Here is a 13,636-nt window from a genome sequence, read left to right on the forward strand (position 1 = left end):
CAGCAGAAAAGAAGACAGAATGGGTACTTTCATTCAGCATTTTAGTAAAAATATGCATGGAAATGCAATGCTGAAGAATGAAATTAAATTACAGCAGGTAAAACAAATGCTTTTCCAGTTCATACATGAGTTGTGGAGTAATAGTAACAAAATTACAGTTACGCAGTTTGTAGTTTAGCAGGACTCAGAGAGATTCACATAGAGAGCAAGAACATAAGTTCTTATTAGCTTTTGAAGGAATGTCAAAAAGCAATAGGTTTATAAGCGATATAAGCCTTGTGGTTTAGGTGAGATGAAATCTCAGTTTAATTCCAATTAAATGGAAACTTTCCCTTAAGCAAGTTAGCCATACATAAGTAATGAAGGATTTCCCACCTGTCTCATGAAGAGGCTTCTAATAATTGCTTCTTAATGTGGATTGATTACCTGACACAGTATACCGGAATGCTGACCCCAACATGAAATCACAGGTTTTTCTCATTTTAGCATGTTTTAGATTAAACCCTCTGTTACTTATTTTTATTTTTTTTTAAAAGCAAAGAAGAGTGTGAGCACTTCGTTAATGATTATAATGAATTGGAAGTCAAAATGCTATATTGTGCCATAGGTTCTGGCTAGCAGTAGAAGACCTGAAGAAGAGGCCTATCCGTGAAGTTCCTGCTCGCGTCCAAGAAATCTGGCAAGAATTTCTTGCTCCAGGTGCACCCAGCGCTATCAATCTAGATTCAAAAAGTTATGACAAAACTACACAGAATGTAAAGGACCCTGGAAGATACACATTTGAAGATGCTCAGGTCAGTTTGCAATCCTGTTTAGGGACATTTGAAATAGAATATCGGCTAGTGAAATCTACATACATAAAATAAGATATATTTGGGAATTAAAGTGCCATTTTGGCAATGCAAATGAGTAACATTCTTTCATGAGGCTTATGAATTACTAAAGCTCTTTATGAGACTTCTGTGCCTGGTATAAAGTCTTCAAGTGGGCTTCAAATAGAGCAAAGCATATAGTGCAGTGAAAATGATATTTTCATGTTCCTGTTTTCTTAATTTTCTTACTCAGTTACAACAAGAGAAAAGTTCCCCCCACACACACATTGATTTCTAGTTCTCAAGATCTGTCTCTGAAAGACTTCCCTTGATACAGGCTCAATGTCTGTTCTCTCAATGCATGTCCAAAAGTGTTGTTATCATTTATAGGAGTTGTAGGTTCCCATCATGAAAAGAATATGACCCATGTGAGAAATAACATTTTGTAACAGCTTGTGCAGATATTTCATGGATGTTGTATATTCCATACCTTATCAAACTACTATCTACAGAACATTGGGCAAAGATCCTAAAGATCTGCTCTTCAATAATGACTAATACAACAGTAAAGAACAGTCTGTAAATGTCTTACTTGGCATTTGGGGGTCTGATTTAGTCACAGTTTGAATAACATCATCAAAAGATACTTTTGACCAGAGTTAGATTTGTGAAAATACCAATATTTTTGAGATTGGAAGTAAAAGTTAAAAACCAAAAATGGTAAAACACAAATCTCTGTTTTCCTTGGAAATAAAAGCAAGTACTTCTGCATTAATTGCAACACTTCGTGTGACTTATAACTTAATATTTAATCTTTGCAGACTTCTGAGAAAAGCAATAGAAAAGAATTGGATTCACAGTAAAAGTAGTAGAACCGGTACCATCCTCCCTTTTTCATCAGCAGCCCAGTGATGAAAATTTAATTATTAATGCAAAGTGAAATGGTGTCAAAAGGAGAGGTTGAGATCATATCCCTGCAGAATTTCCTGCAGCTTGATTATTAGGTCATCATCTTGGGAGTCAGGAGATGCTGCTGCAAGTGTCCCACAAAGCAGAAAAGGGAATTGAATCGGGGCTTTCTACATTTCGGGAGAGTGTCTCTGCCCTGAATAGGAGGGGGAATAATTCTACCACCTTTTCATTTTGCTATTATGAGAATAGTAACCTATGATGCAACATAATGTTTTCATTAGACACTGTATCATACCCACTGTTTTGAAGTACTCTACATTAAGCCAAACACACAGTTTTTGCTTGCATCTGCTGACACCCTGGAGATTTAGGAATGCAGCGTATAGCAAAGACATGTTACACAAATAAACAATCTAGCAAGATTAAAGGTTTTAAAAAAACTAAGTCTTTGCAGTTGAGTCATTAAAGGACAATTAAATTCCTTGCCAGTATCTAATAATTTAAAAAAAAAAAAAAGGTGTAAAATTTCAACACCAGACCTCTCTACTCTCTCTTTTTTTTTTTTTTTTTTTGCCTTCATTTATGAAAGATGTGGAGTATTCAGTCTTTATGCAAGCAGGACTTTTCTTCCTGTCAGACCTCTGCTTATTTGATCCAGTTCAGCGTACTGAACCTCGGAGCCTCCATCTCTCCGGGAGAAGGGGACAGGCTGTACCTGCCGCGTTCTGACGTGAAGCTTTAGGACCTTTACAGAGTGCCCCAACAGAAGGGACAGGGTTTTGTCAGGAGTAGGGCTCTGCCTCTGCAACAGGCTCTTTATGGCCTGCCAGTTGGGGAAGAGACCACTTATAAGTCATTCTGACAGTTGGCAGGTCATTTAATTGTGGTTAAAAATGTTTTGAAAAGCATTTCTGGAGTTGAAAGATAGCACCATGGAACTCCTTGTCAAATGAGAGTGATACATAACATAAGTAAAAATAGACCCATTGTGCTAAATAACATCCAGCCTCAATTCCTGACTAATGTGTACATTAACAATACTAATACACCCTAATTTATTCTTGCTTTTACAGGGTTGGTTTTTGCACAGGAATGACATTTTAATGCCCATCACCTTTGCTATGTACAGCAGGAGCACATTCCTTTCTGCTCTCTGCTGGCTGCGTTGGCTGCTTTCATAGAAATTAAGTGGAATAAAAACTTCCCAAATGAACCAGCCTAAGTTCTGAATATACACCAGAATTTCTCTGCTTAGTACAAGAAATACAATGAAAGGCACTTAGAATCATTTCTAGAGTTTTCTAATACAACAAAAATTAAAAGTCAGCTTTAATTTTACCTTGCCATAATTTACAAGCAAGGTGGTTTGTTGTTTTTTTTTTCTATTCACTAATTATATGCTGTACCAAGCTGAGAAACAGTATTTACTTTACAGTTTATTTGCTGTTTCCTGATTGCTGTGCTTCAAGTTTCCTATAGTGAAAGGTAGGGTTTGAGTAAAAAAATAAAACAAAAATAGCTAACACAAATGAATGGATTTAAAAAAAAAAATTTGAGAGTATTTCCTATTCTGATTGCTTTTCCTACAAATCTCTTTCCTAACTAGAACTAGAATTACAAAGTGTCATAGATTTTTAGTTTTTCATATTTTACAGAAATGAGAGTGCTCCAAAAAAGAAAAGCTCTATAAACTGCCTGTGTCATTTGTTTTCTGGATAAGGGTTTCCAAATTTTCATATGCCTCTGAAGAATAAATATCTCGGAAATTAGATTAGCCTGGAACTGTTTTTCAATTTGCATATGTATTTTCCTTTTTATATTGTCAGCTGGATAGCAGACTAAACATCTGTCAAAGGATGTTTTCAAGAGTAGCCAGGGGATATCCTTCCTAACTTAAGCACTTATTTGTGGTGCTGAATTAGAAACCTAGCACCTTTTCCTAGCCTATGAAGCCAGAAAAGCATCTCCAGAAGCTAATTCAGAAAATCTGATGAGGAAGGATCCACAGCTCCTGATCTAGTCACTTAGCTAAAGTGGCAAATGTAAGGGAGGTTTGAAACTGGGCTTTAAGCTAGGACTCAGTTGTAAATTCTTAGAAAAATAATTCCGTAGTGGAAATAGGGACTATAAATTAAAGAAAGGTGTGTTGTGTTCTTTATATATAAAAAATAGGTGGGATTTCTGCTTTAAGAATAGGGAGCAATTCAGCCTTAGCTTCAGAACCGCAACCTGCTACCCCATAAGACTTCCTAGCCAAAATAGCACTAGCGGGTATACATTCCACAACTAACACATATGTGATTCCCTCCCATTTTACATACATCTTCTTCTATGGGAGTAACAGCTCCTTCTTTCCCTTTCAGGAGCACATTTACAAACTGATGAAAAGTGATTCTTATCCTCGTTTTATACGATCCAGTGCCTACCAGGAGCTGCTACAGGCCAAGAAAAAGGTATTGGTCCATCTTGCCTTTGTCTTGCCACTGTGCAAAGCGGTGGTTATGTTTGCAACAATACTCAGTCTTCTCTCCCCTGTGCCAGTGCAACTGGATATCTGGTAGGTGACCAGCTTGGCGTGTTTGGAGGGTCACATACACACAGGAGTTCAATATACATATATGTGTATATATCCTGCATGCGGGCATGTTTCGATAAGTTAATCTAGCAAAACTTATTTTTATTTTTACATCCCACATTGTACTGTTTTCTCTGTTATGAAGCACCTTAAATTGCAAAGTGCTTTACAAATACATTAAAAAAATAAAATAAAATCCCAGAAGAATAGTCTTTCATGTTTGCAAGTTTACTTATGTAATAATTGTTGTTCTCTTTATTCCACCTATAAAAGCTACAGAATGTGTTTAGAAACAATCTTATTCATATGAATAACTTCTAATTTCAACTACAAATATAGGGGCTTCCTAATTCTGTTTCTTTCCCTATTATTACATGAATAGTTTTGAGTAGGCTAGGAATCTGACTTGAAAGACTGATCATGTCACACTTCGGCAAACAGAGGCTCATATCTTGGTATGTAATATTTGCTTAGAAAAGTCCAGATTATGGAATGAGTTCTGAATAGACACAGCCCAGAGTATGTGGAGCAGCTTGTGCAATGCAGATTTCTATGAAGATAAATAATTTTATTAGTGGGCTCTAAACAGTAATCTCCTAGAATCAGCTGGGAGCCCTGTGCCTTGCAAAATCAGGGCCCCGATTGTTACCAGAACAAGGTAGTTATTAACACCATAGCATTCTATTGTTTATAATGACAACCGAAAATTATATGAAAGTACTGTGTGATTTTGTTTTTTGTTCAAACATTGATTTCTGAAGATCCAATATAGAGAGATGTTGAAAATACCAGAAAGCTACAACTGTCCGTGTGAAGTCCTTAAGTTTGTGAATGTCAGTTCATTAACACAAGATGTGCACTTCATTATTTCTTTTTATTTTCAGTTTTTCTTTTAAATCAAACCAGCTTGATCCCCATGAAAAATTATTTTTGTTGAATACTATATCTGCTTTGCCCATCCCCTGTTTTGCAGAGTCCCATTACAGCTTCATACTTGTGTTTGCTTCCTGATTTATACAAACTTTGTTTTGCAGTCCATTGTTTCATCGATCCTTCTTTTCTACTCCATTTTTTCTTGCTTTTCTTTTTCCCCTCCTTTTTGTTTCTTTTTTTATTTATTTTAAATTTAAGTTGGAAAACACTCTGGATCGTCGAACATCTTTTGAGAAATTCACACGCAATGTGGTAAGTTTGTTGCCTCGGAAGACTAGTAAACCTGATGGGACATCCTTCTCCCCTCCCCCTCACTGATCCCTACTTTCCCTTTTTGCTTCTCTAACCTGACAGTTAAAAGTGTATTCATCACAGTTTGTGAATTTTCCTAGGAATGACAGCTTTATAATGTGCTTTCATTACAACCCCTCCTCCCTAATCCCTTTCCCACTGACCTCAATAGTCACACATGGAGGAATGGACCTTTGGGAGCCATGCTTTTTGCATTAGGAAGCATGAAATTATTCACTCTTTTTTGTTTTTTTCTTTTTTTTTTTTTTTAATTGTAGTAAAGAATCTTTGAAAACCTGCTTGATGTTGTTCCTTTTTCTGGTGCCTCCCAAAATACTAAGTCTAACACAATTTGAGTATATTGGATTTCCTTCCTATCTCCTTTTTATTCTATCAAAAAAGAGTTTGTCCCTTTTTTTTTTCAATTGGGCACAAGGAAAAATAAACAATAATAATTTCCCTATCTTCCTTAATGTCTAGCACAGCTTCTTCAGGACCAAAGAATTCATGCTGATGATGCGCAAGGGTTTGATTTGGGTTTCATTTTGATAATGGCTACAAGAAGTGATTTTTTTAAATACATAATTTTCGAAAGCTATTTCATGAAGGTAAAAAAATGAAAGCTGGTAAATTTGCTGTGGGCATTCTCTTGCCACGTGCCAAAACATCCACTGATTTCCTGATATGTGGGATTCTTTTTACTTATCCAGTTTCTTTGGATTTTTTTTTAACATTGTGAAAGTTCGAACTAAAGCATTCAACGCATTTATTTTTGTAGGGCAGAAACATCCCTATTTTCCCATGCCATAAAAACTGTACACCAACACTGAGGGCGAGCACTAACCTGTTATGAAAAGAGGTAGAAAGATCTTGGATTATACTCAAGTTTGTCTGCATTGTCTGTTGAATTGTGCAGGTGACGCTGCTGTGTGTGTGTGTGTGTGCGTCTGTGGCTTTTTCTGTGACCTGGTTAGTGGAGCTGTGTGCGTTGAAATGAAAAATATGAGAGCTTTCAGCAAAGATCATGGTTTTTGTTTTTTAGTTTCTAGGGAAGGAGAAGCAGTTCTCAGAAACTGCCTCCAGTATAATGAGGCTCAAGAGTATTTCCTCAAGTATTTAAAATATAAACATATACTTTCTAGTAATCAAAAGAAGAAACAAACACAGTGAAAGAACAAAGTTTTGTGAGGCTGTGGGAATATCTCACATGTTAAAACAAAACTGTAATTCTTTAACTACTTTCTTATAGGTAAAGGCGTCCTGTAATATGCTTTGAATCCACTGTAATCAGGAAGAAATTTGGATTCAATGGGACAAAGTAGTAAAGGACACTAAAAAGTAAATAAACAGCCACAAAGGAAACTATCCCAATGTTTGAAACAAAAACCCCTATATTTTGCATGGTGGTGTTGCCATAGCATGTTGCAGTGTGATTTGTGTGTTGTCTAAGCAGGTTGATCTATAAAACAACGTTGTACATGGTAACATTATACATGATAATTACATGACAATTCCATAGGAAGTTCCATATGAATAAAAGAGCCTATGTTACTAAAAGAGAGTGTAGAGGGTAGGTAGCGCATCTGGGACCTCTGAGAGCCAGGTTTTTCCCAGTCACAGTGCCTGGCAAGCTGCAATGACTACGCTTATTCAGGGGAGCTTAACCAGCCCACAGCTCAGGAACAGGTTATGGTAAAGAGTATGTAAATCAGTGGCTATAGGGAGAGAAATAGCAAGCTGCAGACAGATGTGAGGAGAGTAGACCACAAAAAGGGAAAAAGCGAAGACAGCCTAGGAGGCACTAAGATGATTCTCCAATAATCCCTCTCAGAGCAGCGTTACCGATAAACCGGCAGTTCTGTGCGCAAACACTGGAGCATTATGCCCTGCAGGCGTGCCCGATTTTCATAGTACCAGAATAGCAGGATGCCAGAGATGCAAGGCAGGCCCAATAAACCAGCTGTGAGCTAGAAATGGGAACGAGGATTTCTGGATGTGAAGCGTTAGTACTTCTTCAGTAGGAGAGGGCGATTCTTTTTTCACGGAGAAAGCTATAAAATAACTGTGGTTTTGCTTTTTCTCAAACTACTACCTGTGAATCCGGGTGGAGTCTGTCAAGTCGGGTCAGGTATGAAAGTAAAACATGTCACTGCTAGATCTATATCTCTATTAGATCAGCAGCTCTGAGGCTCGAAATTAATCCAGAATGTCAGGATACTCAAGTGCAAACCTTTTCTCCAAGACGACTGAATTCACACCACCCACTGCCCCAGGACCCCTTGCCACCAGGCATCCTTGTTCTTCTGTTCTTGTTTTCCATTATGATGAGTTTATAAAATGTAATTATCTACCTTGGTACAGTGGTTCCAACTAGCAGGGATGAGGGAAATGTTTCTCAGAATGTCCTACGGTGTACTGATTAACTTGTTCAACTGTGAAGTGAGGGACTGTGGTATAGATCTGTTCTCCTGATTAATACAGAAAATAGGTGAGAAACAGGTCTTCTACAACCTGGATGAATGCTTTCATCTCTGAGTGATTCAGGAAGATGAAAATTACAGTTTCTTTTCTCCTCTGATGATTTAGAAAATTTAGACTAATTTTCACTATTTTTTTCCTCACATATCAAAGTGGGTTTGTATTGAACTAAATTAGACCTCATTTTTTTTCCATTTGAAGTGTTTAAAAAAAACCAGTAATCTTGATTGTGTTTAGGGACTGAACCTGAGAGGATGACCTTGTAATTCATAACCTGATTTGTTAAGACGGAGACTGTAAGAGGCTCCTGATCAGTGTTGATTGAAAGTGGGTTATACTTGCTACAGAAAGCATTTGTTAAACTAGAAAGTTTAGAAACTGTGTAAGGGCAATCCCTCTGTATTATTCCTTGAATTAAGTGGAAATAACCTAATATAATGAATTGTTATTCTAGTCTGATGGGGAAAAAATAAAAGTGGAGCTATATACACAAAAACCTCCTGGGCTCAACTCTGTATTTCTTTGACACTGGAGAGTTTTCTTTCCAGAAGACTTTCAGTAAGTTGGTGCGCTTTATGAAAGCCCTAAATGCTCAGTTTAAAAACATTGGCAATTTAGCTTGCTCTGGAGATTTTATAGCGCAAAGTTGCTAATGCCTTTGGCAGTCCACTACAGACAATATGAATAGTGTTAGAAACAGGTCTGCATTCACGTACAATATAGATAAAGTAATAGCAAACTGGCATTTGCTAAATGGAATATTTATTACCGAACGCTTTATAGTTTGCCTCTGAGTAGTAAGCACAGCTCTTCTTGGTTTGCCTCACCTATTCACACGCATGGGTATTGAGTGAAAATATCAAGCACAAACACTTCAGCGCTGCTGGAATGATGCCACTGGATAAGTGCATTGCCTTGGAGTAACACCCAACCACAGTGTCACAGCTCTGGCTCAGAGCCCCGGGGAGCAGTGACAGTGTGCTCTGTGCTCCCCCCTGGCCAGCTCAGCCTCTCACGTTTCTCTTCGGGAATAATTAAGGTCTAGTCCCTTGCAGCTCCCCAAGGAAGTGAGTAGGGAAGCTAAAGGCGTAAGTCAGGGAGCAGGATAATCTCATTGCTTGCTACAGTAGTAGAGAGAGGGAAATCAGTTGTTTCTGTGGCATTTAAAAACTGAAATTCTTTTGAGGGATTTACATGGCGGGGGGGAAATATCCATATTTAAAAAATTAAAAAATCAGGAAACCTCCTCTACTTCAAGTACTAACATCTACATTACAGAGAAAAAAAACAGGTGAATATGCACTGATAATATTGATGGGAACAAAGAGGTCCTTTAAGGAAAACTTTTGTCTTTGATTTCTCATGTGCATGCAGGATTTGTGACAGTGGCAGACTAGTAGTCTGAGCAGGACACCTTTGTGAGCACTAGCTGCTTAGCTGCAATCACCAGTCTGGAGGCCTTAAACAAAAGGATCTCATTTAGAGGGGAATGGGCTAATTTCATTTCCACCCAATGCCAAATTTCTTGTCCCACCAGGAACCACATTAGCAGGGCAAGAAGGTGCAGTCTCCCTCCTCGGAGCTGCCTGGGGGGAGACACTCCATCATCACGTGTTGGTGTCATGGCTTCAGACACCACCACCAGTGTTAGACTTTCATCCATTACTGTTCAATTATAGAGAAAGCAAAAAAATGTGCTTGTTGCAAGTTTGTCATGTTGTATGGAAAAATAGCCAGTACGAAGCAGACCAAACTCAGTTCCTATATTAAACTAGAGAGCCATCAGATGATAATTCCCTTCACTCATAGTCTCATAAACAAGACTCTATTTAATAACTCTGAGTTTGAAACCATTATATCTGTATTTAAAACCCATACCCTGTCCAGCTGTCTTCTCCCACTTAGCTGGAAGAACTTGCTGACCTCTGTCCTTTGATATTTTCCCCCTTCAAACCAGTAACATTAGACCATTTCATGCATGAGATGTGAAATGTGAAGGCCATTGAACACAGCACATTTTCACACAGGCTCAGTCCAATGTCACTTAACATGACCTAGCAAATTATGGTCTAGAGATGGAAATTAAAACTCATAAAAATAGCTTCCTCAGTTCTTATCAGCAGGGATAGACTTTTCAGATGCTTAAACCAGTGTAATCTCTTGTCATGTTAAAATCTGTCCCTTTATTGAGAAACAAAGCAGCTAATATTTTAATTTCATCTGTTAATCAAGAATTTTTTCTATATGAACAGGTAAAATTTATGTGCACAAGGCCCTACTGTGCCAGACCATCTAGCTCTGAAATCCTGCCAAGGGCTATATTTTTCTCAAGCATAGCATCGTGAATGAGCTTCAATGCAGTATCAGCTGTGGGATCTCATGTTCAACTTACAGTCATGGAAGAAATCCTAATTAGACTTTTGAATTTACTTGCAGGCTATTCCTAAAATTTAAACCAAAAAATAGCTAGTCAGAAAAAAAAATCACAAAGCTTCTTATTTGACAAATACAGAACAATAATAAAGATAATAAGTATTTGTAGAAATTAAGGCTTTTTCTGTTTCAGGAAGGAGATGGCTTATTGATGTTTGTCTAAAAAGAACTGATTAAATAATTGAAATTTTTAGTTTGGACTAATAATTAGGCCAAATACCTAGTTTCAGGGGTTTTTAGGAATGATGCCCAGGCTAATGAGGAAAATCAAAAAGAGCATCTGTAGGGCACGCCAGTGAGGACTGGACTCCTTGTCCTGTTCTGCAGCGACTGGAGCTAAGCTGCCGTGCTCTGTGCTGGAAAAGGAGAGCTGAGCACTTGCACAGCCAGGTTCACCTAAGTGAGGACCCAGCACATACCATTCAGGTATTAGGCCAGTGTCTGCCATTGCCCAGCTGACAAACATTTACCTGAGTCTTAAACTATTTGCAGGAATGAGAACTGCAGAGAGGTATAGAAACCTGAGGGGTCAGGCCTAGGACAACCATACTAAAAATATTTGTCTAATGCATTGGTGCCTTGGAAAATCTTATGTGTTACCCCACACTTCAGGTGGTTAATCAAGTCCAAACTACCCCATCTGGCAAGAGTGTGTAGGTTAATCACAAATGAGAGCAGCTCATCAGTAAATGTAAAGATTAGAGCAAAAGGAAAAAGAAATCGGGAGTGTCACCCAATTTGGAATGAGCCAAAATAGGAACGCAGTCACTTAGCCGCTGCCTCCTGTCTGTGGACCTCTCCAGAAAACGGTACAGCCCTAATGAGAAATGAAGAGAGGACTGCAAATCCCCGTGATAGACAGAATGATTTTCCTGCACATGCAACCACTGGATGCTGCAGCTGTGCTGACAGCTTGTGCCCCCAGTTCAGTAAATGCTAACCTCCTCCTCTTCCTCACATGTCTGAAAGAGAAATACAGCTTCACGGGTGGCTGAGAGCAGCACCCCATGCTGCTATGGAAATGGAAGCAGAATCCTGACCCCCTGAGTGGTGCAAAAGCGATTCCCCTGTGCTAGACGAGCAAGGGCTGCCTAATCTCAGAAAGGGACTTACTGTTTCTGCTCCTGTGCCTCTCCAGATGTGCTTCTGTCAGGGGCTGTTTGCGTACCGGCGCCGTGTGTGGTGCACTGCGATATCACTTGGGAACTTTCCCTGCCGATGCCGGCTGAGCTGCTGGCATGCTGCAGGTGTGTCGCACACGAGCAGATGGGGAACGGTGAAAGCAAGGAAGGTAGATTCTCACTCTGCATCTCATTTTGCTCACAGTGGGGTTCACACCATTTGTTACACCCGGTGAGATGCGTGGAATTCTCATTTCTAGTCCTAGCTGTATTGGTCCTGGGGTGTAGCATCTGCGCTGGCAATAACGAAACATGAAAAAGGAGCACTGAGTTGCTCAGCAGAAAGGAACAGAATTAAACTTCTAAAAGGAAAGACTTGATCTTCCTCTAGCGTACATTTCAGATCCAGCCCCTATATAAATTTCATACTGATTTCTTATAAGCCACTTAGGTACTGAGGTTGTTGCTGACTTGTTTGCCAGATTATCTGAGGTGTTAGTGTCATGCTGCATAAATAGGTCAGTCAGCACGTTTGTATTTAGCTGCTCATATATCTGGACATGGTTTTGTAATTTTGCCCCTAAATTCTCTAGAAGTACAGTTGGAAGGACAACTCTCTGTTAAACAGTTAATACACTAAGGTAGGGACTGAACACTGAGGCCAATTGATTTCCTATTCTTAGATGCACTTGGTCACTCCAGCTGCTGTGCTACCTCCTCATACTCTGACTCCCTTGTCACTGTATGTCCACAGGGTTTCATTTTGGCTGGTGTATTATTAGTAAAATTGTTAAATAGTTTCAATTCATATGTCCAAAGTGCACCGATACAGCCAAAAATCCTGATCCTATTTAGAATTTGGCCATATACTACTAAATAGTGATGGCAAGAATATATTGAAAATCTTAAGGATCTTTTCATTCTTCAGTCAAACATCTGCTACTTCTTCTGACTTTTTTTCCAACTGTTCTTTAATCTCATTAGCATGGGAAATATTTTCCAATGTGTGATGACTCATATGCTACACCTCTCAAAACTGGCCTGTTAGATGTAGTTTACCAAACCAAAATTTGGCTTATGGAAATGCTATTAACATTGTATCTGAAAGAAATAGCTAGGCTCAGCTTTTAAATCGTGACCCACAAGGGATGATCCTTACATCAGTCTGTAAACTGAATAAATCTGGAAATCTCCTAGAAGTCATAATTATGAAACCCAACCATATAGAGCTAAACTAAAAGTATGCTCTGGAACAGAGATTGAAAGAAATGTTCTGTAAACTGGAAAATAACAAATCCCTGCAGATCTGAATAAGAAGGTGAGATAATTCTGTATTTGGGGCTGCTGTGGATTCTGTGTATTAAAAGCTTATTTTCCCAATGCAACAGAAGGAATGATGAGGAAAATAACAATGTGGAAATCCAAACACCTTCAAAGTATGTTTCAGAATAAACATGGAGGAAGATCTCTTAAAGAGGGTGTATCTTCTAAGCTGTCACTTTTCCAACTATAAGATAAATTAGAACCACTAATACCTGGAAAAAGCGCATATGTTGTTGTTCAGATGGAGACGTCATATCTATAAGGAGTGTAATATTCTCTGAGGCAGGGAGGGGAGGTGGAGGAGACAACCATCCAAAGACATCCTGATCACTGTAGGGCTTAAGAGAAAAAGTATCCAAAGACCAGCAATATCCAGGGAGTAAGCGATGCAGAATACAGAAAAAAATTGTCATGGCAGCTCACCGTGTCTATCAGGGGAAAATTCAAATAATATGTAGAATAAGATTATACAAGTCAAATCAACTAACTAATAGCTAGGTTTTGGCCTACTTTTAGGTCAAAATGTCCTAGTTTATGTGATACCACAATTCATTCCTGAGATGCTAGAATTTGGTTATGGTTCATCTAAAAATTCCAGGGAATTTACAACTCCTAAATAATCAATTGTTGCAGATAAGAATAAAAAATTATTTCGCAGATTTTACCCCACAACAAGAGCCTGCACAGCTTTCTGGTGCTGTATGGAAAAAAATGTTTTAATAACAATAGAGAACTCCTAGTTTAATTGTTTTAATTAA

The 13,636-nt window shown here is 38.5% G+C and overlaps 1 protein-coding gene across 10 annotated transcripts in view; it reads left to right on the plus strand.

Moving 5' to 3' along the window:
* RGS7 (regulator of G protein signaling 7) overlaps positions 1–13,636 on the plus strand; it is a 296,147-nt gene that overhangs the window by 262,401 nt on the left and 20,110 nt on the right. For 3 of the 10 annotated variants that reach the window (XM_069800646.1, XM_069800645.1, XM_069800651.1), the window contains exons 15-17: positions 608–794; positions 4,088–4,177; positions 5,431–5,484. In XM_069800646.1, coding sequence (XP_069656747.1) covers positions 608–794; positions 4,088–4,177; positions 5,431–5,484 — 331 coding nt within the window. Of the gene's footprint in view, positions 1–607; positions 795–4,087; positions 4,178–5,430; positions 5,485–6,301; positions 6,383–13,636 lie in introns of all 10 variants that reach the window. The other 7 variants (XM_069800647.1, XM_069800648.1, XM_069800654.1 and 4 more) reach the window with 3 other exon arrangements.

This window comes from Haliaeetus albicilla, chromosome 13 (genome assembly GCF_947461875.1).
Source record: "Haliaeetus albicilla chromosome 13, bHalAlb1.1, whole genome shotgun sequence".
Lineage (NCBI taxonomy): Eukaryota > Metazoa > Chordata > Aves > Accipitriformes > Accipitridae > Haliaeetus > Haliaeetus albicilla.